The sequence below is a fragment of the Culex quinquefasciatus genome, chromosome 1 (genome assembly GCF_015732765.1).
Source record: "Culex quinquefasciatus strain JHB chromosome 1, VPISU_Cqui_1.0_pri_paternal, whole genome shotgun sequence".
NCBI lineage: Eukaryota > Metazoa > Arthropoda > Insecta > Diptera > Culicidae > Culex > Culex quinquefasciatus.
This window is the reverse complement of record NC_051861.1, coordinates 3,916,763-3,944,176: the sequence shown is the minus strand read 5'-3', so window position 1 is coordinate 3,944,176 and position 27,414 is coordinate 3,916,763. Positions and strand designations below refer to the sequence as shown.

General features: G+C 39.2%; 3 protein-coding genes across 4 annotated transcripts in view; 1 reads left to right on the top strand and 2 right to left on the bottom strand.

Moving 5' to 3' along the window:
- LOC6032658 overlaps window positions 1-16,287 on the bottom strand; it is a 77,642-nt gene extending 61,355 nt beyond the window's left edge. Inside the window, exons 1-4 of the mRNA XM_038248240.1 lie at window positions 16,112-16,287; window positions 14,717-15,317; window positions 5,592-5,674; window positions 5,369-5,540 (exon numbers count right to left, since the gene is read on the bottom strand). Coding sequence (XP_038104168.1) covers window positions 5,369-5,540; window positions 5,592-5,674; window positions 14,717-15,317; window positions 16,112-16,204 — 949 coding nt within the window. The 5' untranslated portion in view covers window positions 16,205-16,287. The remainder of the gene's footprint in view (window positions 1-5,368; window positions 5,541-5,591; window positions 5,675-14,716; window positions 15,318-16,111) is intronic.
- The window catches only part of LOC6032660, an 83,985-nt gene that overhangs the window by 46,675 nt on the left and 9,896 nt on the right, over window positions 1-27,414 (top strand). For both annotated transcript variants that reach the window (XM_038248720.1, XM_038248728.1), the window contains exon 3: window positions 22,654-22,940. In XM_038248720.1, the coding sequence (XP_038104648.1) occupies window positions 22,715-22,940 (226 nt within the window). In that variant the 5' untranslated portion in view covers window positions 22,654-22,714. The remainder of the gene's footprint in view (window positions 1-22,653; window positions 22,941-27,414) is intronic.
- Window positions 17,747-19,144, bottom strand: LOC6032659. The gene is made up of 3 exons (XM_038248749.1): window positions 18,988-19,144; window positions 18,255-18,929; window positions 17,747-18,008 (listed from the first exon to the last, which is right to left on the bottom strand). The coding sequence occupies exons 1-3, from the start codon at window positions 19,060-19,062 to the stop codon at window positions 17,787-17,789; spliced, it is 972 nt and encodes a 323-aa protein (XP_038104677.1). The 5' UTR covers window positions 19,063-19,144; the 3' UTR covers window positions 17,747-17,786.

The window sequence follows — 27,414 nt, the reverse complement described above, 5'->3', positions numbered from 1 at the left end:
ATTATGAGGTAGAGTGGGGGTGATTTTAGATACATCAATCTCACGTCTCTATATTGACTGATTGGGAAACGTTTGTTCAACCAACCAGCGTGCACCAAAAAGAGGGGAAATTTGCCGAGAGGGGAATTCGTCACGTAACGTTTTCGCTTCGCGAAAATTTTGGATTGACACCCCGTATAGAAACCTTAGGACAAAGTTCTTTGTCAAAAGATATCAAGCTGACGACACGGTCGAGGGTGGATCGGATAAATTGAAGGCAATCCTCCGGGGATGAATTGCGAAGGTGCCTGCCTCAATTTGGCGAGCTGTCGAAAGGTCGGAAATATTCTGGCGCTGCATTAGCATACCCGGTAAGCGGTCGTTGAGAACTTTTTTATGGGTAATAACAAATTTCAAAACTCATCAGTTTTAAGCAAGAGTGTAAATTTGACGTATGTAACCACAACATTTAAATAAAAAGGGTCTAAGCGAATTCAAGGTCATGAAAAAAATTTGGACATTCAACATTTTTTCACAAATTGCTTCCAAACCGGAGCAATATCGGGAGGGTTCTTCCCCGCCGGGAGTTACAGCAACCCCGGCAACGGGTTACTTTGATGTCGTCGAATGTGATGAGATGGCTCGATAGCTATTTACGTGACACGAACCTGCCTGCTTAGATTAGAACGCCAAAGGGCGTATCGGCATACTTGTCTAAACGTTGAACACTTGCCCAAATATTTACTCAACGTAAAAGACGAGATGAACGTGAGATGAACCCTTCTGATTCACTGTAATCGATCGGAGCTACACGTTAAATTTGACTAAATTATATTTTTTTCCTTTCGTTACTATAAAAAGCAAAATCCAATCGTTTTTCAATTAAAATTTCGCGTAATGACCTTCAGCGATCCGTGAAATAAGGAAAGTTGTCTCTCCGGAAGGGACGTCAACAAAACAGACCCAACCGGAATCGTAAAAAATCCTTTTTGAATAAAGCATTCCTCGTGAGCCTCGGCAGGACGACGACGCAATTAACTTGGATGGCTTATTTTTGTGTACTGTATTGCCCTCCACCGTTTGCGGAAAAAAGTACGCAATCTGTGAACGACCCACCGCATAATAAAAGGGGACTCGTGGTTTGAGTTATTACCCTTCCGTAACACACAGCTTGACACAGGATCCTCACCGCTTGATAACAGAATAAAACAACAGTAAAAACAACCACGCAGCCACTTTGGTTGCGTGCTGTGCGTGTTTGACAGGAGGAGGAGGGGGCGGGCCAGTTTTCCGCACTAACCGAGCATTAGAATAGCTTTAATGGCTGCGGGTCGCGGTCGTAGTAGGCCGACGGTGTTGCGTGACGCTGCGACAGAAATAGCCTGCTGCGTTGGCTTATTTTCTCTCTTCTTTTTGTTTGCCATAATGGCGGCTGATTAGCAAAATGTAACGAACGGGGTAGAGCGACGGGAGGGGGGGAGGGGATTTGCGTGTCTGAACCCTTGATGAATTGTTGTGTCATGTGGAAAATCTGGCCACAGTGCCGAAGGTCAGTTCGAGAAACGACGCGTGAACACGCGATTTACGGTGTTTGACGGTTGGTTGCCATAAAAAGGGAGAAGTCGCTTAGAGTCGTGAATATTGCCATAAAGTGTAAGAAATTTTCAAGTTAATCGAATCACTTTGAGATTGTGAGTGGAATTCAATTTCGCATTTTCAAAACTCATCAGCGAACCAATTTGCCTAACAATTTTGCGCTCGCTTCGCGTGGGGATTCCTTTTGCGCTCTCGCGAAGCCCCAGCTTAATTTATGGAATTGAATTGAATTAATCCTTGATTGGAAAAGTTGCTCCTGTCGGCGCGGCTCCAACAAGACGGCCCTTAAGAAGCTAAATTGATTCACTCTTACCTCCCCGACCGTGAGCAAGGCACTCTCAAAGTGTCATTAAATCTGGCACTGCCTCCGGAGAAGCCATAAAACGCCAACTCCATGAAATTTTCAGCGCCAGGCTTCACCTTAATCCGCGTGTGTTTTTCACGGCGCTTCACGTCTTCATTTCGGCAGTTGACGGCGCGTCACGTCACGCGAGCGCCGTGGATTACATGGGGATATTTTATGTCATCCCTTTCACATTTTTATGGCAGCCGAAATTTCCATGACAATGGCGTCACGATGATCCCCGCTGGCATCATGGCCTGCTGAGAGACGATGACGGCGACGGCGACGTTTCGTTCTTGATTTATATCTCACCATGTTAGTAGCGAATGAGTCTGTGTGCAAAATGACACAATTGCTGTCACTGGGTCGTAGTAGCCTGTGGCGAAACTGGCATGTAGCCATCGTGAGCCAAGAGAATGAACGAAAGGTTGCAAGTTAATTTCAAAACCAAACAAAACTATGATTAACTATAAAAATTTTGGCAAAAAAAAATCTGATTGGTTTGATAACATTGGCGCATGACAAATCTCAAATTGCTTACCGATCATTCATCATCTTGACTTACAGAGATAAGCGAAGCCCCTCATGTTCTAGCTTCCTTTTTTTGGGTTCATCCCAACAGCGGTCTTCTCTGGCAAGCCAGAGTAATAGAAGCAGCAGCTGAAGCGGGATTCAATTTCCCATGTGACTAAAGAAAAAGGATACTTTACGACGTCAACGATGTCCCCGGGGATCACGATAAGTTCGGTGAAACGATAGACGCCTCGATTACATCCAGCTGAACGTAGAAATAATGGATGTAAGGGCCAGTCTGGTGGAAACTGGCCTTTGTTGAAGCCAATTACGAAGATTGACTTGTCGCAGCGGTTATTCCGAACGAAAAAGCCATTATGGCGTTTTTTGACAGTTTGCAGATCGTCGTTATAGCATCGGAATCTGACAAGCTTTTAAATTAGTTCAAATCGTCATTTTGACAAGTTGTTTATTGACATCATAGCTACATCAAAACCACGTTTTCAATGCATAAATCATGTTGTACAAATGCATTCGTGTATATCGAAGTTTCCTCATGCTAGCTATCGATTACCCTGATTAGTCGAATGCAGCTCAATGGATTCACTGGAATTATACTTCAAACGTTGCTGGTCGTATGGACGTAATCAATAATACAGCCATACAAACAGATCGGACAACAATGGCGCCCCTTGCACTTGCGCCCGGTTCACGTTTGTATTTACAGTGCACTGAACTGGACAAAATGCACACAACCCCCTCGGTCAGCAAACCCCATCCCTGCGGATACGTCAACAAAACAACCGAGCTTTCAAACCCGGGCTTTTCCAATTTCCTACCGCGCACTATCAAATCGATGCTGTTGCAACCATCTGGTGGTGAATTTATTGAATTTGCGTTAAGAAAAAAAAAACCGCATTAAATTCCAAAATAGATGCCATAATAACATCCGCACACCCCTGGTGCATTGTTTACACTAATGGAACCCAGCGCGTGTTCGCCTACTGCGATCCGCCACATGGTGGCGCTGTCGCTGCGGTTGTTTACATTTGACGCGCTCAGGGGTGGGGTTTATTTGCATAGCAAGCCCCCCACCAAAAACATTCGCACCAATGTAAACAAACTGTGCGGTATCAAAAATAAACACCGACCGTGGGGTGGGAAAAGTTTTCGCATTGTAAGCGGGTGGGAATTGCACTTTATAATGGTTGAAGAGCAGCCCAAACTAGCGTGAAGCCCCATTTATGGTGACAGCTTCAGGGCTGCTGCCACAGTTAAGTGGCAAACCCAGTTGAAAGTTGGTCGGAGAGTCCGAACACGCGCGGAGCGGGAGTCACTAACTTTTTGATGATGTTATAAACTTAATGAGGGGAAAACATGACAGCGCAGCAACCCTGCGCTCGATGGACACGTGGTGGAAAGCATTTGACGTTTATTGAATCTAGCGTGGCGTGCAACGCTTGCAAAGCACTCTAGATCGTGCACGGATAAATGTCATTAAATTGCTATAAAAGCAAATTTTAAGATCGATGAGTGATGTAATCGAAATAACCGTGCAAATTGACAAATGGAAATGTCAAATTTCATATAAAGTTTGTTAAATCAAAACTTCCAATCTACTCTCACTATATTAAGTACAGTTTATCTATGGTCACAAATTTAAAACATTGTCACCCGCAGGGCTGCGAACGACGAAAAACTTTGAAACTCAACCCGAGCACACAAATCTTGTCTGCATCATCGTGATTGCCGTTCCTCGTAGCAAAAGTAGTAGTTGCACTCTGCGCCAACTTTTGAAGGGTGGAAATTAACCTCAAACTTTGCGCTCGTTTTCCCACTTGTGCTTTCTCCCCCTGGGTGCAGGAAAATCGTGACAGGCTGAAAGTTTTTCAAGCGAGCTTAAATGGAAATTAAAAATTAATTTTCGATTTAAGTTTGCGGTTCCCCCAGCCCTGCGCTGCTCGTGGAGCAATATCAATTTGTGATGAAATTTATATTTACATTTTTCTTCGCCGGTAGTGAAAATTTCCCCGACGAAAAAAAAAACAAATTGATGACATTACAAAACTTGACTAAATTATTCCCATGATGCGCCCTCCTCCGGACACTTTTTGCCACTTTTCACGATTAACCTGCGCCACCCACCCCTGGTCTGATCTGCGCTGACGATTCGAATTGTTTCTACTGCGGGGGACGGACGTCGTCTGAATAAATACATATTACACCTGGGGCCAGCCCCTGACGAAAACGAAAGCGAACGAAAACAGATTATGAATGGAAGAAATTGCGGCTCACCCCCGACACTCTTCTGCGAAAACCATTCGGGGACAAAACAAACATGACAGAAAGAAGTCAAGATCGTTGATGCTAAGGTGGGAACGAAAGTTTAAAAAATCTTATTTGGGAATATTATTCAGTTAAGCAAGCTGTCATCACATGAGGTGTCAAATTTTGACAAGCATATTTATTTCCCGATTCCTACCTTTTTCACACCACCTTGACACAATTGAGTCGCGAAGGATGCCTGCAAGGGATCACTTTTCTTATTTCCAAACGCAAAAAAAAAAAGAAAAAGAGAGCGACGTAATGAGCCAGCAAATTCCATCGAACGAAAAGAAACCGAACCGCATTGTGACGCGCCGGAGGAGTAAATTCCCAAACGTAAATAACGGACTGACGTGACGGATCCAGTTTCCGCCGAGGGACGATAAATGCCTCTGTGCAGTATAGGCTCTTGTTGGTTTTGTTATGAATGAATGGTGTGTAACGAGGTGACGCGTAGAAAATTGGATTATCTTGTGAAGGGGAGTCATGTTTTTTTCTTCTCGTTTGTTGGTTGGCAGCACTGATGCCATAATGAAGGATGCTATACAAATATTTAAATGATTGTAATCTTAAAATTTTTGTGTATTAATTTACACGCTTATTTACACTGACCGAACAATCCAACAAGTGTTGCTTGCTGTTTCTCAACTTGATCGTGTTTTGGAGGTTCATCGATACATTTGTTGGCACCGTCAACCTCTTTTTTCAGCGTTCCAGCCCTTTTGACCGCATCCGCCAGTTTTTTCAGTGCAGTTCCCAGTTGGTTTTTTATTTGATTAGCTAGCTATAATAAGTTTAGTTTGAATCTCAAGTTTTAAAATAAAATAAAACTCACCGTTTTTGTTGCACATTGGATTGTTCCAAATACCGCACCGATTCTTTCCTTTACTCCACCGGAAGTTGGATTACCTTCGGTACCAGGCCCGTAGCCAGGGGGGGGGCTACCGGGCTGCAGCCCCCCCCGAAATTTTTCCCATTTTTTAAAAATTGTACTACCTTAAAAATCTCATAACAATGATTGTTTGTTCTCTCCACAGAAATAATTTGTAAGATAGAGAATCAAGAATAGATTGATCAAACGAAGTAATTTGCCTGTCCATTGCCGAGCTCAGTTTTCGTAGATTATGGATCCAATATTTAAAAATTGAGCTGCAGATTTGAACACTTGTTTGAACATCGTTCCATTCAGTAACATTTCATTTATCTCATAGTTTTAGCATTACATTGGTTAGGGTGTGGTCCAAATCTGGGCTTTCTTGAGGCTACCCCCTAAAATCAAAGATTGATCACTAGCCTAAGTTCCAAATTTGAGCTTTTTATGACCACTGACCACCAAGTTTGGGAAAAATCGTCAAAATATATGGAGAAAAGCAACTGTTTCAGTTTTTGACCTGTGGAAGGCGCAATAACTACCCAGTTCTTACCAATTTTCATAACTAATATCTTCTTTAAATTTGGAAAAACTTGCCTGGCAATGCACCTGTTATGTTGCGCAAAAATTGCCATTTTCGGAAGCTAATAATTTTTTAGCAAAAATCCTTAAATCTCGTTGTCTTAATTATGATAGTCGAACATAAGTAAAAAAAAAAGTAATCCACTTTAACGACCCCCGGGTCTTTTGTGGTCACTGTTGCAAGTTTCTTCTCATTTCTAGGCGTCCGAAGGTTATGTTTGGTGAGCCACCCAAAATCTCTTTTACGCAAATGGACCGACGTTTTACTTCCCCATCCGATAGAAGGCTCGAACTTAAGTATGACCCCTGAAGAAACATAAAATAATTTAGAATTTTTAGATTCAAAGTGGCGGCCAAAATGGTGGCCAAGAAATATTGTTCAAATCTAACTCAAATGTGGTTGCAGATGCAGAATTTGATGTTAAAAGCAAGCTAATAAAAAAACAATTTCAATTTGTTCATGATTCGTTTATCCGAAGTCCTTCGAACTTTTGGATAATCGGCTTGTCGAATTTGGACTGCAAAATTAATAACCCTTCTTTATTTGCATTAAAATCCCTTATCTTTTTGAGGACCTTCATACTATTAACAAATGATTTTTTCTACATTTTTCAAAATATGCCATAATTTCTGCAAAATTCAGATTTTGTTTTCAAAATCTAATTTCGACTATTATCAGAAATACACTTCTAATATTATCTTTTTGGTTTTTAGAATATGGTTATTTACATATGTGAGACCTCAAAGAAAAATGCTTAAGAAATATCTGTGTGTAATTTTTATTACTTTTTCGTAATCCTTTTTCCCGAAACCACTCGTCCAAAATGCTTACTTTTGGTTACATTTATTTGTTTCCACCGTGGCCACTCTCCAATTTTTATTTAATATATCAAAAATCTAAAGATCAACTAAGTGAATCCTTATTATCAACTAATTTTCGCTTTGTGCATGAGCTTGCGATTTTTGAAGCAAGAAATAAAATGATAAAAATATTCAAAATGTAAAAAAAAGAAAATTAAAGCTTGGATTCAAAAACTCTGCAATTAATGAAACATCATTTTCAAATTGTTAAATTTCTGATAAATAATTCATTTTTAAACTTTTTCATTTCAAATTTTTGGATTTTATGGATTAAAATTTCCATTTTGAAGATTTTAAAATTTCTTTATTATTTTTTTTAATTGTATTTCATTGTAAATATTTTCCAAAGTTTATGTTGCCACCCTTTCAAAAGGGGCAGAGGGCAAATGCAATATATATTTTTTTTAAATAGCTTCACAGCTTCAATGGAAATGGAAGTCTAATCAACTGAAAACAGTTATTTTTGTATTCATAACTTATTTCGATTAAGTCCTTTTAGGAGCAGTGACAACAAATTTGAAATGTTTTTTTCTGCGTTGATAATCATGTACGACATGTTTGGGCTCGTTTAAAAATATTTAAAAACATTGTAACATTTCGTTGAACCGCGGCAAGTTTTTTTTCACGAAAAAAGCTTTTCGCCAGTAACTAGATATTTTGAAAACTAATGATGCAAAACAACTGTACTGATTTAAAGTGAGGGTCAGGGATGCCATATCTACGGATTTCTCCGTAGATCTACGGATTTCAGCCATTTCTACGGATCTACGGATTGATCTCCAAAATCTACGGATTTTCATGCTGGCTGATAATTGTATGAAGGACGTGAAATTATATTTTTGCGTGATACAAATGTTTTATGAAAACGTTTTGAACAATCTGTTTTAGAGAAGAAGTTTTGAGGAACGTTAAAATGAAAAGTCGTTTAGGAGAAATGAGGCGATGGCTGAAATCCAGTGCAGCTTATCCAGCTTTTGGCGTTCGAATGGTGAACGCCCGAAATGTCAAAATCACGCAGTGGTACCAACATTACGAAAAAAGTGTGCCATGGCATGACAGCCGCATTTTTTTTCTAATGTTGGTGCTCTTGCGCGATTTTGATATTTCGGACGTTCAACATTCGAACGCCATCTTCGCCTAAAAACCTGGATAGATAAGTAATCGATCTAGTGGGTTGAGGTCACGTCAAGTCGATGATTGTAAAAAAAATTATTATGTTGGTGTACATAAAACATGATTAAAAAAATTAAAACAAAATCGTAACATAAGTTAAACTTGAGTTAAAAGGCAAATTTGGATTGAAATTGGAACATGTGGTGTGTATTGGGCCCAAGAAACAAAAAAAATATCCCAAAACATCCTGTTTCTTTTCGGAATCAACTCCTAGCGCTTTGCGATGTTATACTAAGTTATTCTCCGGATCAAAAACTTTAACAAAAATTGAGCATAGGAATATTGTATAGGGTTTTGAGTAACTTTCTAAGAAAAGGTTACAAGTGAAAATTCCACATATTTTTTCGCGTGTTCATGAGGTCATTTTTAGTAACTTTTGCTCTACGAAAAATGTCACTTTTCTTCAGGGATGCACCTTGGGTCCAAGGGGCCCTTGGCGAAGCATCAATTTTGCGCGCTCCTTAATATTTCCCCACTTTGATGAATTGATTTTAAATTCAAATGTTTGCCGATTGCTTTAAAAAATTCTGATTTAAAAATTGCAATTGGAGTAGTAAACAGGTTGATAAAAAAATCCCTAATCCAGTTTTCTTGTTGCAGCATTTTCAAATCGATGATTTAATTTATAGTTTCTATTTTCTACTTTAAATTGATATGAAATTCAAAAATACAATTTAAAAATCAAACATTGAATCTGTTTTTTTAAATTAATTTTAGAGTCAAAAAAATTTAAAGTGTTTTTTTATTTAATTTTTAATTTGTGAAATCAAATTGATTTAAAATTCAAAGATTTTAAACAAAACTAAGGAAAAAATATTTTTCAAACCACCTATAAAAAATATTTTTTGTTTATAAATTTTATTATTTCTTTATTTCTTAATAACTAAAACCAAATTTGCTTCGAGATACATATGTCCAGAGCATTAATATGGTAAATGAGCAATTCTCTGAGATTTCGGTCATTCGATTTTTTTTTTGTATTTTTTAATCCGGCTGAAACTTTTTTGGTGCCTTCGGTATGCCCAAAGAAGCCATGTTGCATCATTAGTTCGCTCATATAATTTTCCATACAAATTTGTCAGCTGTCCATACAAAAATGATTTATGAAAATTCGAAAATCTGTATCTTTGGAAGGAATTTTTTGATCGATTTGGTGTCTTCGGCAAAGTTGTAGGTATGGATAAGTTCGACACTGAAAAAATATGGCAGTTGGTAAAAAAAAATTTAGTGATTTTCTACTTCACTTTTTTCATTAAAACATGACTTGCAAAAATCACTATTTTTATTTTTTTTATTTTCTGATATGTTTTAGGGGACATTAGAAATTTTCCGAAAAGGCAAAAAGTCTTTGAGCGAGTTATACATTTTTATCAATACGGATTTAAAAAAATCGAAATATTGGTCACAAAATTTGTCAACTTAATTTTTCGATATAAAATCAAATTTGCAATCAAAAAACTTTAGTTACATTTTGATAAAGTGCACCGTTTTCAAATTATAGCAATTTTCAGGTAACTTTTTTGAAAATAGTAGCAGTTATTTATTTTTTAAAATTAGTGCCCACTCTTGAAAAAAATATTTTTGAAAAGCTGAGAAAATTCTCTATATATTGCATTTTTGAACTTTGTTGCTCTTGATTAAAAAAAAAGACCGATGAATGAAGAGTTGGCATTTGATATCCCCTAAAACATGTCAGATAATAAAAAAATAAAAATAGTGGCAAAGTCATGTTTTAATGACAAAAAGTGAAGTAGAAAATCACTTAATTTTTTTTACCAACTGCCATATTTTTTCAGTATCGAACTTATCCATACCTACAACTTTGCCGAAGACACCAAATCGATCAAAAAAATCCTTCCAAAGATACAGATTTTCGAACTTTCATAAATCATTTTTGTATGGACAGCTGACAAATTTCTATGGAAAATTATATGAGCGAACTAATGATGCAACATGGCTTCTTTGGGCATACCGAAGGCACCAACAAAGTTTCAGCCGGATTAAAAAATACAAAAATTAAAATTAAAGAAAAAATACCGATTCCGTAGAGAATTGCTCAAATGTGTTAATTTTGGCAAAATAACGCTGTAATATCACACAACCTGAAATCCATGTAAACATTTTAAAAATATATATATATAGACAATTTGTAACTTTTCTCCATACCAGCACGTCCTTGATTTTTTTTTGTACATAAAAAAGATAAAAACAAAATTCATATAAATGTTTCAATAAATGTTTTGTTAAAAATGTTAAAAAATTTTATCATATAATTGATTTTTTTTTTGAATTTATGACATTAATATAATTTTCATGAACGGTCTACACAAACAATTTTCGAAAACCGCCGTAGGCCAGATAAAATGCCTTCGCTGCCGGATCTTAGGTAGCCCTGGCTTAGAATTTGCGGAAAATTTAAAATTTTCTAAATTTAGATAATATTTAATGAATGAAAGGGTTATCTTGAATAAAAAAAACGTGCTGTTCGGGTGACATTTTGAAAACTATCTTTTTTATTTTATATATTTAAGTGGCTGTATCGCAAGAACGAAAAGACAAATCTACAATGTTTTTAGACGATTTTATAAAAAATTGTACATAAATAAAAACTAAAAAAATAAAAGTAATGGACACTTATGAAGAAAAATTTTTCATTGTAGAATCTTTATCAAAATTTCAAAAATAGCTTTTCGATTGCAAGTTCGATTCTTATTTCAAAATGCAGTTGAAAATGTTTAAAATTTGTGTGAAAATTGTATAAGTCACGGCCAAACATACGTTTTTTTGGAAAAATTTAAATGCAAATTTTGGGAATTCAAAATTTAATTATAAAATGTGTATTTTTTTGTAAGAGTTAAAAATCATATATAGCATGCCTGAGATCGATTAAAAATATTTTGATTTTTAGTGAATTTCCGTTGTACATTACTGCAAAAGTTTTTTCAGCGAAAAATAAATCGTCAGTACTTAGATATTTTTAAAACTAATGATTGCAAAACAGCTGGGCAGGTGTAAAATGCATTTCCGAAAACACCAAATCAATCGAATAGTTCATTCGCAAGATAAAAAATTTCGACTATTTAAAAACCACTTGAAAACGTTGCAAATGTCATTTAAGTAATATTATATGTATTATGAAGGTTTATCAAATTATACATCAATGATGGGAATAAGACTGTGGACATATTTTTTATGTAATACACATAAATTCATGGTGCCATTTTTTCTAAATAGGAAACGAAAAAACGAAACTATTGGCACTACGCCCCCCGGGGCATGGCCTTCCTCTAACGTGGGATTTCTGCTCCAGCGCCTCTGACGAGACAGGAGAAACCGGGACCGACGTTTTACTTCACCATCCGATAGAAGCTCAGTGGATAAGGCGGGAATCGAACCCGCGTCTCATAGCATCATCGGGATCGGCAGCCCGATTCTAAATAGGGTACCTAACAAATTATGGTAAATCATTTTTTGTAATAAAAATCAGAGTTGTCCAGAAAATAGAATATAATATTTACTTTCAGAATCTGTAACAATATTGAGGATGTTTTCTTTGAAATTTCCGAGTTACAGCAATAAACTGAGAAAAGAAACGTCATTCTGTCACGGCACAATGTATCATAACCATCATAACGGACATATGTACATAAAATCATAAAAACATATTTTCAAAAATCATTTATATTTTGTAGTTTATGTACAGTAGCACAACTGTGGAAATATAGTAAAATTAGGCATGAAATTTGAAATTATTTTTTTGTTGATCTTGATAAAACCTTAATTCAATTTTAGTAAAAAAATCTTTAAAAAGAAAACTATTTGTTTGGGAAATACTATAACCCCTAGCTAGAATAAAAATATTTTGGGTTCCCAAGACACCAACCACCTGGATTTTTTTTTAACAAGTCTACGGATTCGACTTCCACCAGACCTGGCATCCCTGGTGAGGGTTTGAAACACTTTTAAAATGATAAACCAATGGCTTGTAATTTAATTTTTTTATATTTTTCATTGTTTGCTCTACCCTGTCGACTTTGGTCAGAGTTTAGTAACATAAAGTTCAGAATAATATTTGCAACGGTCTAATTGAGAATTAAAAAATTTTACTGCTTTTAAATTTCTAAATTTTAGATTTCAAATATGTTGGTATAAGACAAAGAAAAGCTTGAAATAAAAAATAACAATAATAAAAAAATCACAAAATTTATAATAACAATTAAACATAATAATTTAAAAAAAAAATCAATAGAACAAAAAAAAAACCAAAACATAAATAAAATAATTAAAATTAAAAAATATAAAAAATTTTAAAATACCATTATTGTTCCATTGATTATTGTAATGTCTTTTCTCTTATTTTAAACTTAATTCTGAACAAAAAACATAATCCATTCTTAACATATTCGGCATTTTAAGATTCAGCATTTTGACAGCCGGCTTCATGTGGCAATTCTTATTATTATTAATATTATTTTAGCGAATACTTTTTTTTCACACGTTATTCTCAGTCGCATTCAAATAAAAAAATCAAAATCTCATCAACACATATTGCACCCGAAGAAATATCCAAAGCCGTTTTTGTTCTGTTACTTTTCAGCTGCGTACCGCTAAAGCAAAATCTTTCCGTAAATCTTTTCTTGACTGTTTCTTGAGCATTTTTTGGATTGAGTTTTAAGAGTCTCCGTATACTGGACATTTTTTTTATTTTCATTTGAATGTAAAATATTGTAGCAAAATTCATACTAAGATTAGATTTACAGGAATAATCTACTTGGTTGAGGAATTCTTACATAAAGTTTTATTTCCTTTTAAAACATCATAAATTTAAGATTACAATAAACACATGACAATTTTAAAAAATCAGAAATTGCAAAATAACAAAAGCTATAAAAATAATAAAATCAATAAATTATGTTTTTTAATCTTAATTTTTTGATGCTTCAAATATTTTTATGTTTGAATTCAAGGGCAGACTAAGATTAGATTTACAGGAAAAATCTAATTGATTTATGAATTCTTACATAAAGTTTTCTTTACTTTTAATTTAGCAAGGTTTCTCAAATATAAAATTTCTAAACCATAAAATGTGCAGGATTTTGTTCCCAGAGTCAAGATATTTCTTGAATAAACATCGATTCTAATAAATGGTTACAATTCTATATTATTCAACATAATTTTTATTAGTTAAATCTCAGAAATCCAAAAAAATGATTTCATTTGTGTTTTTGTTTTTGTTTAGAAAGATACAGAAAGGCTTTCTATAACCAGCACAACCAATTCACTTTTACGTTATTTTCCTCCTTTATCTTTTAAAATCATATTGGTTATCAACACTTATTTTAAAAATTAATTCAGTTTTGACAGTCATTTCAAAATAAAGAAATAAGTAAATTGAAGATTTTAATTTGTTAATCGTGTTCGCATTTATATTTTTTATCGTACAAGTTTATTTTTTATTTAAAGAAGATGTGTCTCAGGAACTAATAGACCAATTTCCAATGGTTCTTAGTCCTTACACGATAAAGAACAATACAAATTTTGCTTGAAGTTGCTGTTATATCATTTTCATTGAAATTACTTGTTAAACAGTTTGTACACTAGTTTCAATAAATTTGATAATGTTAATTTTTGCGTTTTAATGAAATAAGCACTTCGAAGCACTGTGCATTTATTTTAAAATCAATTATTTCTATGAATTCATGGACTTAAAAATATGTTGACTCTGGATAAGAATGTCTTGAAGCATTTTTTGACACTCGTTGGTTGAAATTTAACCGTATATTCGATCGGGAAAATTATTTTTAATTTTTTTTTTTAATTTCAAAGATAAGCAACACTGAAACGATACATTGAAATTTTATTTAAAAATTACCTTTAATTAAGATCTGATTTTTTTTGTCAATTTTAAAATCCTCAAATTCTGAAACAAATTTGTCAGATAAACCATCACAGTGATCACACAGCTGAAAATGTAAATCCAGACGGTTTGAAATTTGATAGTTCAAATTTACCAGTTTGTTCGTGTGTTTTTCTCTCAGTATAAAGTACAAAAATATCATACTTATGGTTAGATAAATCGATATTTTTTCAGGATTTTTTTTGTTTCAAAATTTTTATTCAAGTTATGTATATTTTAAATTTAGCGACAGTTTATCACGAAATTCAGTTACAATTAAACAATTCAAGAAAATGTAAAAAAACACTTTCTTCTCTACTCCTTTAATACAAACTAGCTGTATGATTGAAGAGAAACTTTTGACGAAGGAGTTTCTTCAATAAAGACATTAAAAACTTAAGAAGAAAATCTTTTTAAACATTTTTGCATACATTATTTTACAATTTTACAATTCATCTTAATAATTATACCATAAACCAAGTGATGGTAAAAAAAATTTGCTGGTTTCTATACTCTTTGAATTTTTGCACCAGAGCCCCCCCCGAACAAAAATCCTGGCTACGGCCCTGTTCGGTACAGTTCTTCAGCTGACTCAGAAGATCGTTCACTTCTCTTTTCGCTAAGTCAATTCTGCTTTCATGACCTTTTATAGCATCCTTCATCTCATTCAAGCATGTATTCATTGCTTGCTGCAAGCTCTCTTGATATTCCTCAAACCCTTCTTTTGCATTCTGAACACATTTGTTTGCAGTTTTCTCACAACTAACTTGTTTAGAAGCTTCTTTCAAGCTAGTTTCGATTCCATCTGTTTTTCTGTCTAATTTCTCTTTAACGTTTTTGACAGCATCCGTTTTCTTCTTTTGAAAATCACTTATCATACTTTTAACCTTACCAGCTGCTTCTTCCAACTTCTCCTTAATCCCACTCATTGTCGTCGTCACAAAATTCTTCAACCAAGTTCTACCTTTGCTCAACAACCCCGTCGATTCCACCTCCATCGGTTGCTGTTTAGCGAACAAATCCCCAACCATTTCCTTCGGCATCGTGATAATTGGCACGAATTCATCCTGTACGCCACAATCCCGCTCAAGCTTTAAATCGTATTGTTCACCCCACTTGGCCGGAAGCTCCGGCAAATCCTTCCATATTTCCGAGTTGTCCCATTTGTTTATGCTGGCCTGAAACGTCAAAAATGCTATAAAAACGCAGAACTGTCAAAGCGCCATAATGGCGCTCGCACCGAAGATTCTTCGGTTGCTATAAAAAGTGACACACGTCAAAAGACGGTGCACTCCCATCTCGGATTACGCAGCAAATGAAGTAAATCACACCCAATCTCGACATCTAACAGCCCATTCGGAAGCGGTTTTTGCAAATTGTTCCCCTCTTCCGAATCCTATCGGCTTCCGATCAATTCGTAATCGTTTGATTGTGGTTTTCGTCCTCCCCTTTTGAAAGGAAAGCCAAACCGAAATCACCGAAATACTGTTATGATTATTGCTCCCCACACAGCATCTGCCAGCCATCGATGACATTTGAGCCCCGAGAAGAAAAGCAGCTCAATTTGCATAAAAAAGCAGATGCTCCGATTTGCTCGGATGTCAAGTCAAGGTTATAGAGGCGGGCATGACTTCTTCGAAGTCGAAGAAAGCCAAATCGATCCTGACTTTATTTTTTGCGTGACTTTTGTGCGGGGTTGTCAAAAATCCAGAACTGGTAACACTGTCAACATAGACGTTTACCCAAAATTAAGTACTGAAGCTGTCAGAATTTTCAAGGTTTTTAAATCAAGGTTACAAAAAAACTTGTTTCAGTGGTAAATGTCAAAGTACACTCTCCCTTAATCTTAGTAATTTCTAGTTGTAACGTATCTAGAATGAAAATCTATGGCTTGTGCCTTCCACCCACAATTCGATAGACAACGGGAAGGCCGAGAAGAGTACATTATGCAAAATACCCTCAATTCACTTACCTCCCCGTCCACCTGCTCGACAACAACGCCGAGCAGAGGCAGTAGAATGGCACAAATCAAGGTCCCAAGTAGGATAATACCGTCGGTCCACATTCCTGCCTGTGTAGCCGGAAAATTTGCCTCGTTATTGTGGTCTACCTTGATGCTCGGCTCTGCCTCTTGGGAGATTTGCGCACAGATTTTAGATGAAACTTCCGGTGCCTTGCCAGAAACCAGCTGAAGGGGAAGCACTTTGAAAGTCCTATAATAGGATTGCCGCTCCGGAACCTACTTCGAGTCGGTGATGATGGACTCTTTGTCTTGCCTTGTGACGATACGTGTTGGCAGAACAAATGAGTTCCGGCTCTGGACCAGAAATTACAGACGACTTCAAGAGGAAGCTCAATTTATAGCGTAATCCCGGCAGTGCTGCCAACTTTGAAAAGGTCAACTCACTTGCAAAAACCTATCAAGTTGGCAGCACTGCTCAGCAACCGAGATTCTTTTGTTTCGTCAGCTGGAAGACATTGTCCATGTGCCATTGAGCAGGAATGGAATCAACAAATGTTCGATTTACCATACACAAACACAATCACTGTGTGTGTTTGTAACAGTGTTGTTGTTCAACAATCAACTTTATTGCGCCAACAGGGACGTTCCTCCAGCTGCCGACAAACGGGATCGTACTGACGATGCTAATGGGGCCCGGGAGAGTTTGCCTTTGTTGCGGGTTTGCTTTTTTATTCATGCATGCAAGATGAAAGTTTCTTTGCGAAACTTCTGGAAAAGTAAACAAAAAGCCTCAATTTCCAGATTTACAAGAAGCAACCCAAATTTAAGTTAGTGTACCGAATGTGTAAATTCAAAATTTAAACAAATAGGCTAGTTCCGCTTCTCAGTGCAAGTTCGACATTCGAAACTCATTGCACGCTGAGGTTTAGAGCAATCGAATTTCGCCATATTTTACCTATTATTTTATTTTTAAGGAATATTTTTAAATCAATCATAAAGTAGCAAAAAGTTGTTACACTTTTCTGTCTGAGGAGCACACCTGCCACGCCAGAGGTTGTATTTATTGACCTGTCAGACAGCTTGATATAAGGTTCACCAGGTGGCGCGTCGTCCTGGTGGGTCTTCTTTCTTCGAAATGCAAAAGTTTGCTCGGTGGTCGACCCCGACAACAACCTGATGGATCGATCCCACCGGGACCCGACTCACTGATGCCGGTTGGCTTCTTCTGGAGAAAGACGTTTGCTCCGGGTTGAATCATTCTACTATTGCTAGATTGCTGGCAGAATTCGTGAAAAAGACAAATTGACATGTGTTTGCTTGCCACTTTGGATGGAATTTGAAATGTTATCTGAGAAATGTCAAAGAGTCACTTCGAAATTGATGTACTCAGTTTTGAGTAAGAAATCAATGGATGGAAAAAAAATCTCTCAAATTAAATAAAAGATCATTTCCGTGCAATTTATGAATCTCCGTCGGCGGCAACAGCTGCTCATCGATTCCCAAAACCGATTACCGTGACTAAATTAATTAGAACACCCGTTTGTTTCACTAAGTAACACCCAGAGCACTTTAGCATCTTCCCCCTCGAAAGTGGCTGTCATCAATATCACTAATGGCGTCTAATTAATATTAATTTTCCCCGAACGCCAGACTGTATCTATTTTACACACTCACCACACCCCCACTACTGAAACAAACCAGCCCCCGACGACGACGACTTTTGCGCTTTCAGACAAGCTGTGGCCTTTTCGGCAATCTGGTTCTGGCCCCCGGCCAGCAGCCGCTTCCTCTCGACGACACAGGTCCGGAAGCGGCCCAGCCGGTTCCTTACGCTGGCCGAAGCTTTGCCCATCACGGTGGCGAACTTTTGCGTGGCTTGCGAGGTTTGGTGGAAAAAGTTGGCCGCCTGAAAGTGTGTTGGAAGCACTCAAAAGTGATTGAAGTTTCTTTTAGTGTGTATTTTTGACATTTGCTCTTCAAACTTCAAGCAGAACTCACTAAAAAATATTTTGTGGCAAATGTCAAACTTTGGGTGGTTTCTACTCATTTTTAAGCCATATCTACAATTTTCTCAAAATTTAAGTTGCGTAGTTGTGGGAGTGTCCTGCCCCTCGAAACTGTCAAAAACACACTCTTGTCGCAGCCTACTCACCACACTTCCAACGCAAGCCATAACTTCACCGAGAAATTCCTTCTTCTGGAAGCAACCGTCGATCCGCAGCATCCCCGATTCCAGCTTCTTCTGCTCGTCCGCGACCAGTTGATCGTGTTGATCGAGCTGACGATCGACAAACTCACCGCAAGCCGCCGTATTTTCCTCGACCTTTTTGGAGTACTCCTTTAAGCTGTTCTGGACACTTTGCAGACACTCATTGTCTTCCGGCAGGCACAATCCGTCAAATTCGCTGAACTTTCTTGTGAAAAAGCTCTTAATTTCCTGGTTCGTGTCTTGGATGACCTTTTGAACGTTTTCGATCGCATCCTGACGATTTTTGGTGAAGAACTCTAACCACTCGTCGCTGAATGCCTTAATCAGGGCACGATAGTGGTTGAAGACCTGCTTTGCCTCCTCAACCTTTTCGCCGAAAGTTGGTTGCTGAAAGATTGTGGTTATTTGGGTCCAGAATTGACCCAACTTTGGAAGTGGAGGAGCTTGAGGAACTTCATTTGGTAGATTCTGAAGCTTTTGGAGAGCTTTCGACTTGAAACTTATCGAATCGTCTGGTATGATGTCTTTGACGCACTTTTTTGGGACATTTTCCGGTTCGTCCTTAACCGTTACATCGAATGAATCTTCTGCTGGTTCACTGACTCCGTCCTCTATGCCCTACAAAAAGTCAAACATATCACTTTCAATGCTTCTGTTGCAATATTCATAACCCTACGTCAAATATGTCAACCGCCAGACTCCCAATCGGATGCACCAGCAAGGCCAGAAGGGAAATTGCTTCGTACTTCATTTCCGGTGACCTTCACACTGAACAACTCTACCGTTTCGCTGAAACCATCACCCACCACGACTCTTGACGTTCCGACATTTGCACAGCCGATTTGCCGTTTACCTCGTGCACAAACACACGTGTCCAAACATCACCATTATTTTTCCACCCCGTTTGTCACGCTCTATTTGCCCATCGAAACCCGATCGCGCGCCGTGATTGAATTTTGCTCGAAGAAAATCGAAAGCATCTCACTTCTTCCACTCCAGCGAAGAGACAAATTGTCTAGCGCTCTCCAGCTGTCAAACTGCATTATAGTGCGGCCGACGCCATTATGGCGCGCGATGTCTGACACCAAAACAAAGCACGCGCTCGCCACCACAACAACGCGACGTAACAAAGCTAGCCATGACTCGCTCGATGTCGATTACGTCAATTTGTGTGTTATCGGCCCGCGCCATTAACGCTTGACCAAGCGCGCGCAAACTTGAAAACGCAGAAGAAAAAAAGATGGCGGCGGTGGGGATCCGCGCAACATGTGTAATTTTGGCTTTCGAACCGAAACAAAATAGCAATCGTTGCGCAACGCCGCTGCGCGGCCATTGGCCACCTTTTTTTACATTTTGTTTCGTATTGTTGATTGCAACAACAACAACAAGAAACGGTCGAAGCTTGCTTGCCATAAAACTGCACGCGGCCTTCTTTGATTGACAGTTGGGTCGCGTTTCTTCAGCGAGGTTTTCCATCGAGGGGACGGTCACTCCTGAGAAATGTTGACATTTTCAACCGAATGGAACGACCAAAATGCGGTTAAGGGAAAATTAAATTTTCTTTTTTATGGTTTTTGGGGCTTCCGCGGTGAGCAACGGAAGTGGAGAAAGGTTAAGTGGGGGAAGAAAAGTCCGCAAGTGGGCGACTTGAAAGAAGCGACGTTTCCGGAATAAACAATGTTTCTTGCGAACGGGACGAAAGACAGTTTCGTCCGAATCCACTTTTTTAATTATCGACGGTTGATTAAGCCCGGACTCAATGGGGCAGGATAATGGGGAGCTTGGCGAAGAATTTGCTCTTTCACATTCCGGAAAACCGGGTTCCATTCCATTAAGAGGGAGCGATTTCGATTTTTGGAATGCTTTCTGTGGAATCAGAGAAGATACTGGGCGTGAGTTCTTTAAATTCCAACAGATTAAGAGGTTCGATTCGGGGATTAGCTGTCAAACTGCCATAATGCAGCATTATTTTACAAAAAAAAAGCAATTTTTTCTTCGCTAATATTTTAATTTTTATTTAAAGTGTAACGCGAGAATACTTTAACCGAGGGGGCAGTCACTCTTTATACCAAGCCACGGAGCTGTCAAACCCAACTTTTTCGCAATCGCTTTCAGCGACCACAGCGTTTTTATAACTTTTCGTTCCGCCATTATATCAATCATACTTTCAATAATCGCCAAATTTCCCAGCAAAAAAAAACCAGCCCCATTATCGTATATCAGCGAAAAGGGAAAAGTTTTTCTTCTGCCATAAAAAAAAATCCCCGCTCTCGTACCTTTCAAATGCAGAACATTCTTTCGACAAAAAAAATTCCCGCAAACTTCGCTCCGTTTTCCCAGCTTTGCGTGAGCAGAGCCTGTAAGTAATTGACATCAACGATGTCGTCGAGGAGGATAAATAAAATTAGCAAAATACAGCCCGTCGAGCTTGCCAGTCACGCACGCCAAAAGTTGTACGCCCGCTTAGCTGCTTCATCAACCCGCCTTACTCTCGTTTGGGTGGAACGGGGAGGAGATGCTCTAAAAAAGCACTTTTTATTAGCTTTATTCTGCCCTCCTCCTCCTCCGCCAGCGAAGAAATCCCATGTTATGGAGTGAAATTGGCGTGAGGGAGTTGCGGGGAAAAAACTTGACAAGAAGCTCATTTGCCTTTTCGTGAGGAATTCTGGCTTCTTGTTAGACTGATTGACAGATTGACTGGGTGACAGAGTGACAGATTGACAAATTGACAAGCGCAAATTTTTGCACTTGATCGAAGCAATCGTGGATCACATTTCACTTTCTTTCGCGGAACGGGTTGCTTCGATGTCGATGAATTGTTTATGTTTCACGTGTGTGTGTGTGTGTGCAACCAACCAAACGGGACCACGCGGTCGCTTCTTACAAATTGAGTTGTTTCCATGTATTTTAGATTTTAAATCCTATACATGCAAATAACTCGCATAGGCATTTGGCAGGTGTTAGCTCTGCCGAGCTTCGGTGACCCATTTCTACGCAGGCTAGCCGTGCGCGAGGTACTTCAGCTTGAATCGACAAGCCCCGCCCTAAAGAACGTTTGCATCAATCGGATTCAAACGTTATTTAGCACTTCCGAGTCCTTGTCAAATGGACAAAGACCCAGCACGTATATAGTTTGTAGTAGTGGTATTCCTAATTCTACCAATCCAAAGGACGGGGGATCGAACCCCGGTTCAAGCGACTTTGATGTTTCGTTCATGTTTAGAGTTTCAAAAATTCATATTTCCTGATCTTTCTCGTTTGGAGCAGATGGGAATCGAACCCAGGATCATTCGCTTACAAAGCGAACACCGTAACCAGTCAGTCACGGCTGCTCCATATTACCAATTGGAAGTTTCTCACCCGAAAAGCAGCATCATCCGTCAAACCGGCAGCGATTACATTCCGATTTCGTCACGAATCCGGCGACTTCTCGAGCCGCCTGCATTTTGAGCCGCTCAGAAATCGAGCCGCCAATCTCAGCAAACGTTGCCTACTCCCGCCCCCTTCACTCACTACTCAACTCCTTCAACATTTTCCTCAGCAATTTTCACAACTTTACAACAATAAAAACCTGGAAAATCCACCCATTTTTTCTCTTGAAGGCCACCTCCTGTATCGGCAGAAATTACTGACCAAAATTTAACAAATGGCTTCAAAAAACTCCGTTCGGTGACCGAGATTTCTCATCAAAGTGTCACCTCTTCACAACACCCAAATCACATGAAAACCTGCAAAAATCCGTCTTTATTCTTGTACCACTCAAAATCACTACACTACCGAAAGAACTTCTTACGGAATGTCCCGCCGGAAAGTCTAAAAACCACGAACCGTAAAACGTCACGATGAAAAATTCGAAACGAGGAGAAACCAAAAAAAAACGCGGAGCGCAAATTCTTGTCAACCAACCGCGACCAAGGATTGCTGCGATCCTCGATGAATTGTTTATGTTTCACGTACGACACAAAAAGCTTGTTGTTTTACAAAAGTAAAAGTTGGTTTGAAGCCTGCTGCGATGCGACTGCCAGCTGTCGAATGACGTTGCCATAATTATAGCAAATTATGTTGTTTACCATTCTTAGCAATGATTTTTTTACTTTGTATAATCCCATTACGACTGAATTAAAAACGGAGCGGCGTAATGGTACCAATGATGGTCGGTCCAAATTTGACGCCTTATTTGCGATCATCATCTCAACTCTTCAAAACCGTAACCTCCTTCGCGCTTCGAACGGAGCGGTTCACGGAGTTTGACGACCTCCTTTTTTGAGACAGGGGCCGCTGGCGTAACGCTCTCGCCGTAATTACCCTCTAATTTTGAATCTTTGCTTTGTTTTGTTTTCAGAGAGGCGCTCGCCAGAGTCAACAAACCGCCCGGGTCACCCGCGTTGATCCTATGAACCAGAATGCGGGAAATGGACCGATTACCGGACGTATGCAGTAGGAAGCTGGCCCACGGCGGCGGCACCGACTGTTGGCAGGTGCAAAAGATGGACGAGGAAGTTCGGAGGAGGTGTAGCACAGCGGTTCGGCGACATCATCGCCTGACGGCGCTCCTGTTGGCCGTTGGACTCCTGTGCACGCAGATCGTCACTAGCAGTAGTACACCCCTAGATGATAGTAGTAGTAGTGGTGAGTAGCTTTTTTTATAGCAAATGCTATAAAAGCTTCAACTGTCAAATTTACATTTGACGCGTCAAAAGGATGCACGTCTGTGGAAAACAACAATTTTGACTTTATAGCTACCGCCATAACGGCTCCAACTGTCAAACTGACATTTGATGTTGTCAAAAGGATGCACGCTACCGAAAATTAACTCTAAAGCGTCACAAATGAAACTTTAATCGACACCAAATTAATTATGGCAACTCAAAAAAATTCCAAACGCTTCAAATTGTTCATACTTCACAAAAAAATCAAATTTCTCATTTACATCCCTCGACATCGATAAATCACAAAAGCAATAAAGAGCATCGCTGAGCTGTGTTAGGCACAGTGGGATTTAAAAATGGCTCCGCTGCATTATTATGGCACGCACGTGCTGCGCCAAAGTAAACATTAATAAAGCGGTTTTTTTTTTGTGTGATTTGCTTTTCCTTGGAACGATGCGGGACTCCCGGCGGGATGGATTGAGCGTGCGATGCTCGATTTACTCGATTTTTTTGTGTTGGATTTACGCGATGAAAGGGAAAACAATCCACATTTGGGTTTGTTTTTCATTATGAGATTTTGACATTTTTGATTGATTGTGGCAACCAAAAAGATATGAAAAAGTATTAAAAAAAAAAAAACAAATAATGTGGAATAATTTGCTTGTTATAATTTTTTAGATTGTTTATTGCCCTCCGTTTTGATTGAATCCAAAATTAAATCGATTGTTTTCTATTCCAAAACACCCTAGAATCAATAAGGCCAACGGTAAAGGTCCTGGTCGAAGCACTACCGAGCATTAAAGTAGGCCATGGGCAAGCACGCACCCCCACAGAAGCCCCAAAAGTGACTTCCAATTTGGGAAAGCTAATTTTGACCTGGGAATGATCATAGAGTAATACTAAAGACCTGTTACGCGCATTTTTGAATTTTTTTTTACTCAATTATTGTTTTTGTAGTAATCATGCCCGAAATTCACTCTTGAATTGTTTTTTAACTTAGTTCTGAATTTTAGTCAGTATTCAAATTGTGATTTAGAAAAAATTACTTGAATGCTGCTCTATGAATCTTTTGTTTGCGAAATTAATAATTTATGACAGACCTGTCGCAACAATCACCCACCAAACGTCCTTGGACGTCAAAGAATGTTACAAAATCCCCCACCTTATATAAAGTACTCCATACAGCAATCACACCGCCACAATTTGTGTGAACAATTAAAATTGCAAGGCAACAAACAATGGCCCCCTCTTCTAATGACTGCCGGTCAGCAAAATTACCACAGGGTAATTTGCGTCACGCCAATCGACTCTTCAAAAAGCACGTGTCGTGAGGCCCGCAATGTTTGCATGCAAAAGCTGCAGCTGTCAGAATTGGCGAAAGATGGCGGGCGTGACAGTTGTGGCGCTAAGCGTCATGTCATTCGACGTTATTGCATTTCTGCGACGCTGGAATTGCGATCGTCGGATGGGAAAAAAAAAACCGAAAATGTCATCATCATGCTCATCGAATGGAAGGAACATCGGCTGAAAAAGACATCAACAACAAACGCACGAATCGACAAATATTTAACGTGCGCGGTTTGTTTACAACCCCTCCTCCTCTTGCACCGACCTGAAGTTTAATTGATTCTGTGGCATTCGCAGCTCCCATGTCGTGTAATTGGTTGATAAAATTACGCACAACGAGGTTAAGCTGCGGCTGCCGCTGGGATGCATTTCAATTTTATTCGGTGTGACACCTCTTCGCTGAAATTGAGTTGCATTTTAATCAATTTTCGGGGTGATAATTGGATTGTGGTGGCGAATGTTGGCCAATGCAGCAAATCTAGGTTAAACTCAATTTCAAGTTTACGCTTTAAGCGTGCAAATTTGACAACTAGGTCACGACAGTGACAATTGGCAATCAAACGGTGACAGTTCAATTGGCTCGGGCTAAATTATTTGCGATTATCGCGTCATTCACCTATTTTCGCCCCCAAACCCAAACCTGTCACGCAAAATTACGCCCCAAACCTTGTTACGGCGGGTCGTGTCACGTTCGCACCACGTGCGCGCAGTGACACCCCCCTCGGGTGCACGCTTACGGTAATCGCACTAAATTATGAAGAGCTAATTTGCAAGCATAAAATATTTACCGTGTGCTCTGTCTCTTTTCGGTACGCTGAATCTACTCTACATCTAGCTTTTCCTCTGCCACTGAACCACAAACACGACTGACAGTGGTGGGACTTTCGCTTTTTTTTTGCCTTCTCTCTCAACGCATTTCAAGAGCAAACAAGTTGAGGTTCAAGCGTTTAACGTGTACTGCAAGCTGTTGTTGCAGTTTAACACGCGACTAACCTGATTTGCTAGAGGCTGCGAAGCCACTTAAGGTGTCAAACATGAAACTTGCACCTTAACTGTTTGACAGATTTAACAATAGAGCTTTATGACGTTTCGCGTACGCACACTAGCGCACCATTTGATTTTGCTGGCCGGACAAAATTTAACCTCACTTTTTTTCGTGTACATACACGCAATACATACGCACGTAGATTACTCTATTGACAGTTGACAGAGATTTGACAAAGCGCCTTTAAATGTTAAAGCTCACCGCCTACTGCGCATCATTGTTGCACGGCAGCTTCTTCAAATCCCGCTGACGACAGCGAAGAAGCTCGCAGAATTCGATTTGCATAACATCAGCAAACAATCAACCGCGCCAAATTCACCCCTGCCACTTTCCGTTCGGAACAGGTCCCCGTGATTCACATTATCTGTCACGTACACACACTCTCCCGCTGAAACAGGTTTGCGCAGCTCTCCAAAACAAGTCACACACGCCCGAGTTCGAGTGGTTTCTTCGGCGTCGCCGCCAACTTGGATTATGAAATCATCTCTCCAGTTTGCGGGCGCGGCGCGTCGCGTCACGTCAATGTGGCGGCCATGTTGCATAACCGCTGCAGCGGTCATCAGCTGTCAAAAGTGCCCGCAAAATAAAACATACAGAAAATCGTCAATTTTGATGACTGCAGTACGATTGGGCCAGTGAATAATGTATGGGTGCATTTGGCGAACAATACGTGAACTAGTTCAACGCAACGCTGCGCTTTCGTGAGCGTAACAAAAGCCAAGTCGTAACGATTTGGTTGGTAACGACTCTGCTATTGTGAGCATGAATAAACTATCAAGGTGGCCGAACGGTGAAGGTGTGCGGGCACAGCTGTCAACTTGACAAACAAAATACCGCGAATAACGCGGTGGGAACAATGCCAAACTTTGTGATGAATTTCAATTTTTGGAACTTTTCCGGTGCTTCCTCGCACGACGGAATCTTTGCCGGTTCAAGTTTCTGCAGTCTATTCTTGTCTTGAGTTTCTCCCTCACCTTCGAAAATTGCAGTCTCGTTGATTTTCATTAGGCTTGCTTTGTTCCACCGTTTGACTGCCATCAAGTGACGCTACTTTGTTTTTTTCGTCAAAAAGTCTATCTACGCAAATCAAATTATTGTGTTTTGTTTGCTCATTTTCCAACTGTCAATTCTGCTTGTCTCTGACCAAACCTTTTTGCAAGTTCCAACTTTTCCCACTCAAAACTATTAACCTTGAACTTTTTCTCAAGTTTTCCGCTGGAAAATGAACTATTCCAAACCAGAAATACCAAAAAACTGCATCATAAAGCATGGGATCGCTTTCCATGCCTCCTAGAAGGACTTGTCCAAAAACTTTTTGACGAAACACTTTACGCCGACAGCGACCCGTCAGCGCGGTGACAGTTGCTGATCCGAGGGGGGCGCCACTCGAGTCATGGCACACTTTGTTGGAAACTTGCCAGGGCGTCGTCCCTTTGGAAGGGTGTAGAACAATGGAACCTTTTTTTAACTTTTCTGCAGTTCTCAGTTTCGCATCGTTGAGGTAGAAAATGAAAAAGTTTTCGGATAATTTCGCTGCACAAGCTCGTGAAAAAGCTGTTTCACGCTACGCAGAACTTTTGGCTGGGGTTTCAACAAAGAAGGCCGGTTGGTTGACAGCTGGCGCGCGTGTTGCCAGATTGATCGATTCGGTAATGTGGCGGACCTACCGAAAACTTGAAAAGAACTCAAAAGTAGATTGGATCTTCAAGATCCAATTAAAAAGAAGGCTGGGTCGAACAACTTTTTCTGCGGGTTAAATATCGCAAAAATTGAAGACGAAAGGGTTTAATTAACTTTTACTCATTCTTCTTTGTTGTTTGCAAATCTACGCCCACCGATTACATTTTGCCAAGCACCGGTAATTAGATTTCACCCAAACTGAGTAGCCGGCAGTGCTGCCAGACTTTTCCACTTTCGCAAGCGAACTGTCAAAGCCAGCAAAAAAATGTTTCCTTTAATCATCAAAGGCCTTCGGGCAAGTGCAATTGGCGAACCGGAAAGAAGGAGTGACCAACTAACACGGTTCAGCGCGTCCGGACACAACCGCGTCTGTTTTTATCAA

Bases quoted from the DNA above. Each gene is read 5' to 3' on its own strand.
- LOC6032659 (XM_038248749.1), bottom strand. From the start codon at position 19,062: ATGAAGTACGAAGCAATTTCCCTTCTGGCCTTGCTGGTGCATCCGATT. The intron at 18,930-18,987 runs GTAGGGTTATGA...GACTTTTTGTAG, and splicing joins TGGCGGTTGACATATTTGAC to GGCATAGAGGACGGAGTCAG. The intron at 18,009-18,254 runs GTGAGTAGGCTG...ACACACTTTCAG, and splicing joins TGGCTTGCGTTGGAAGTGTG to GCGGCCAACTTTTTCCACCA.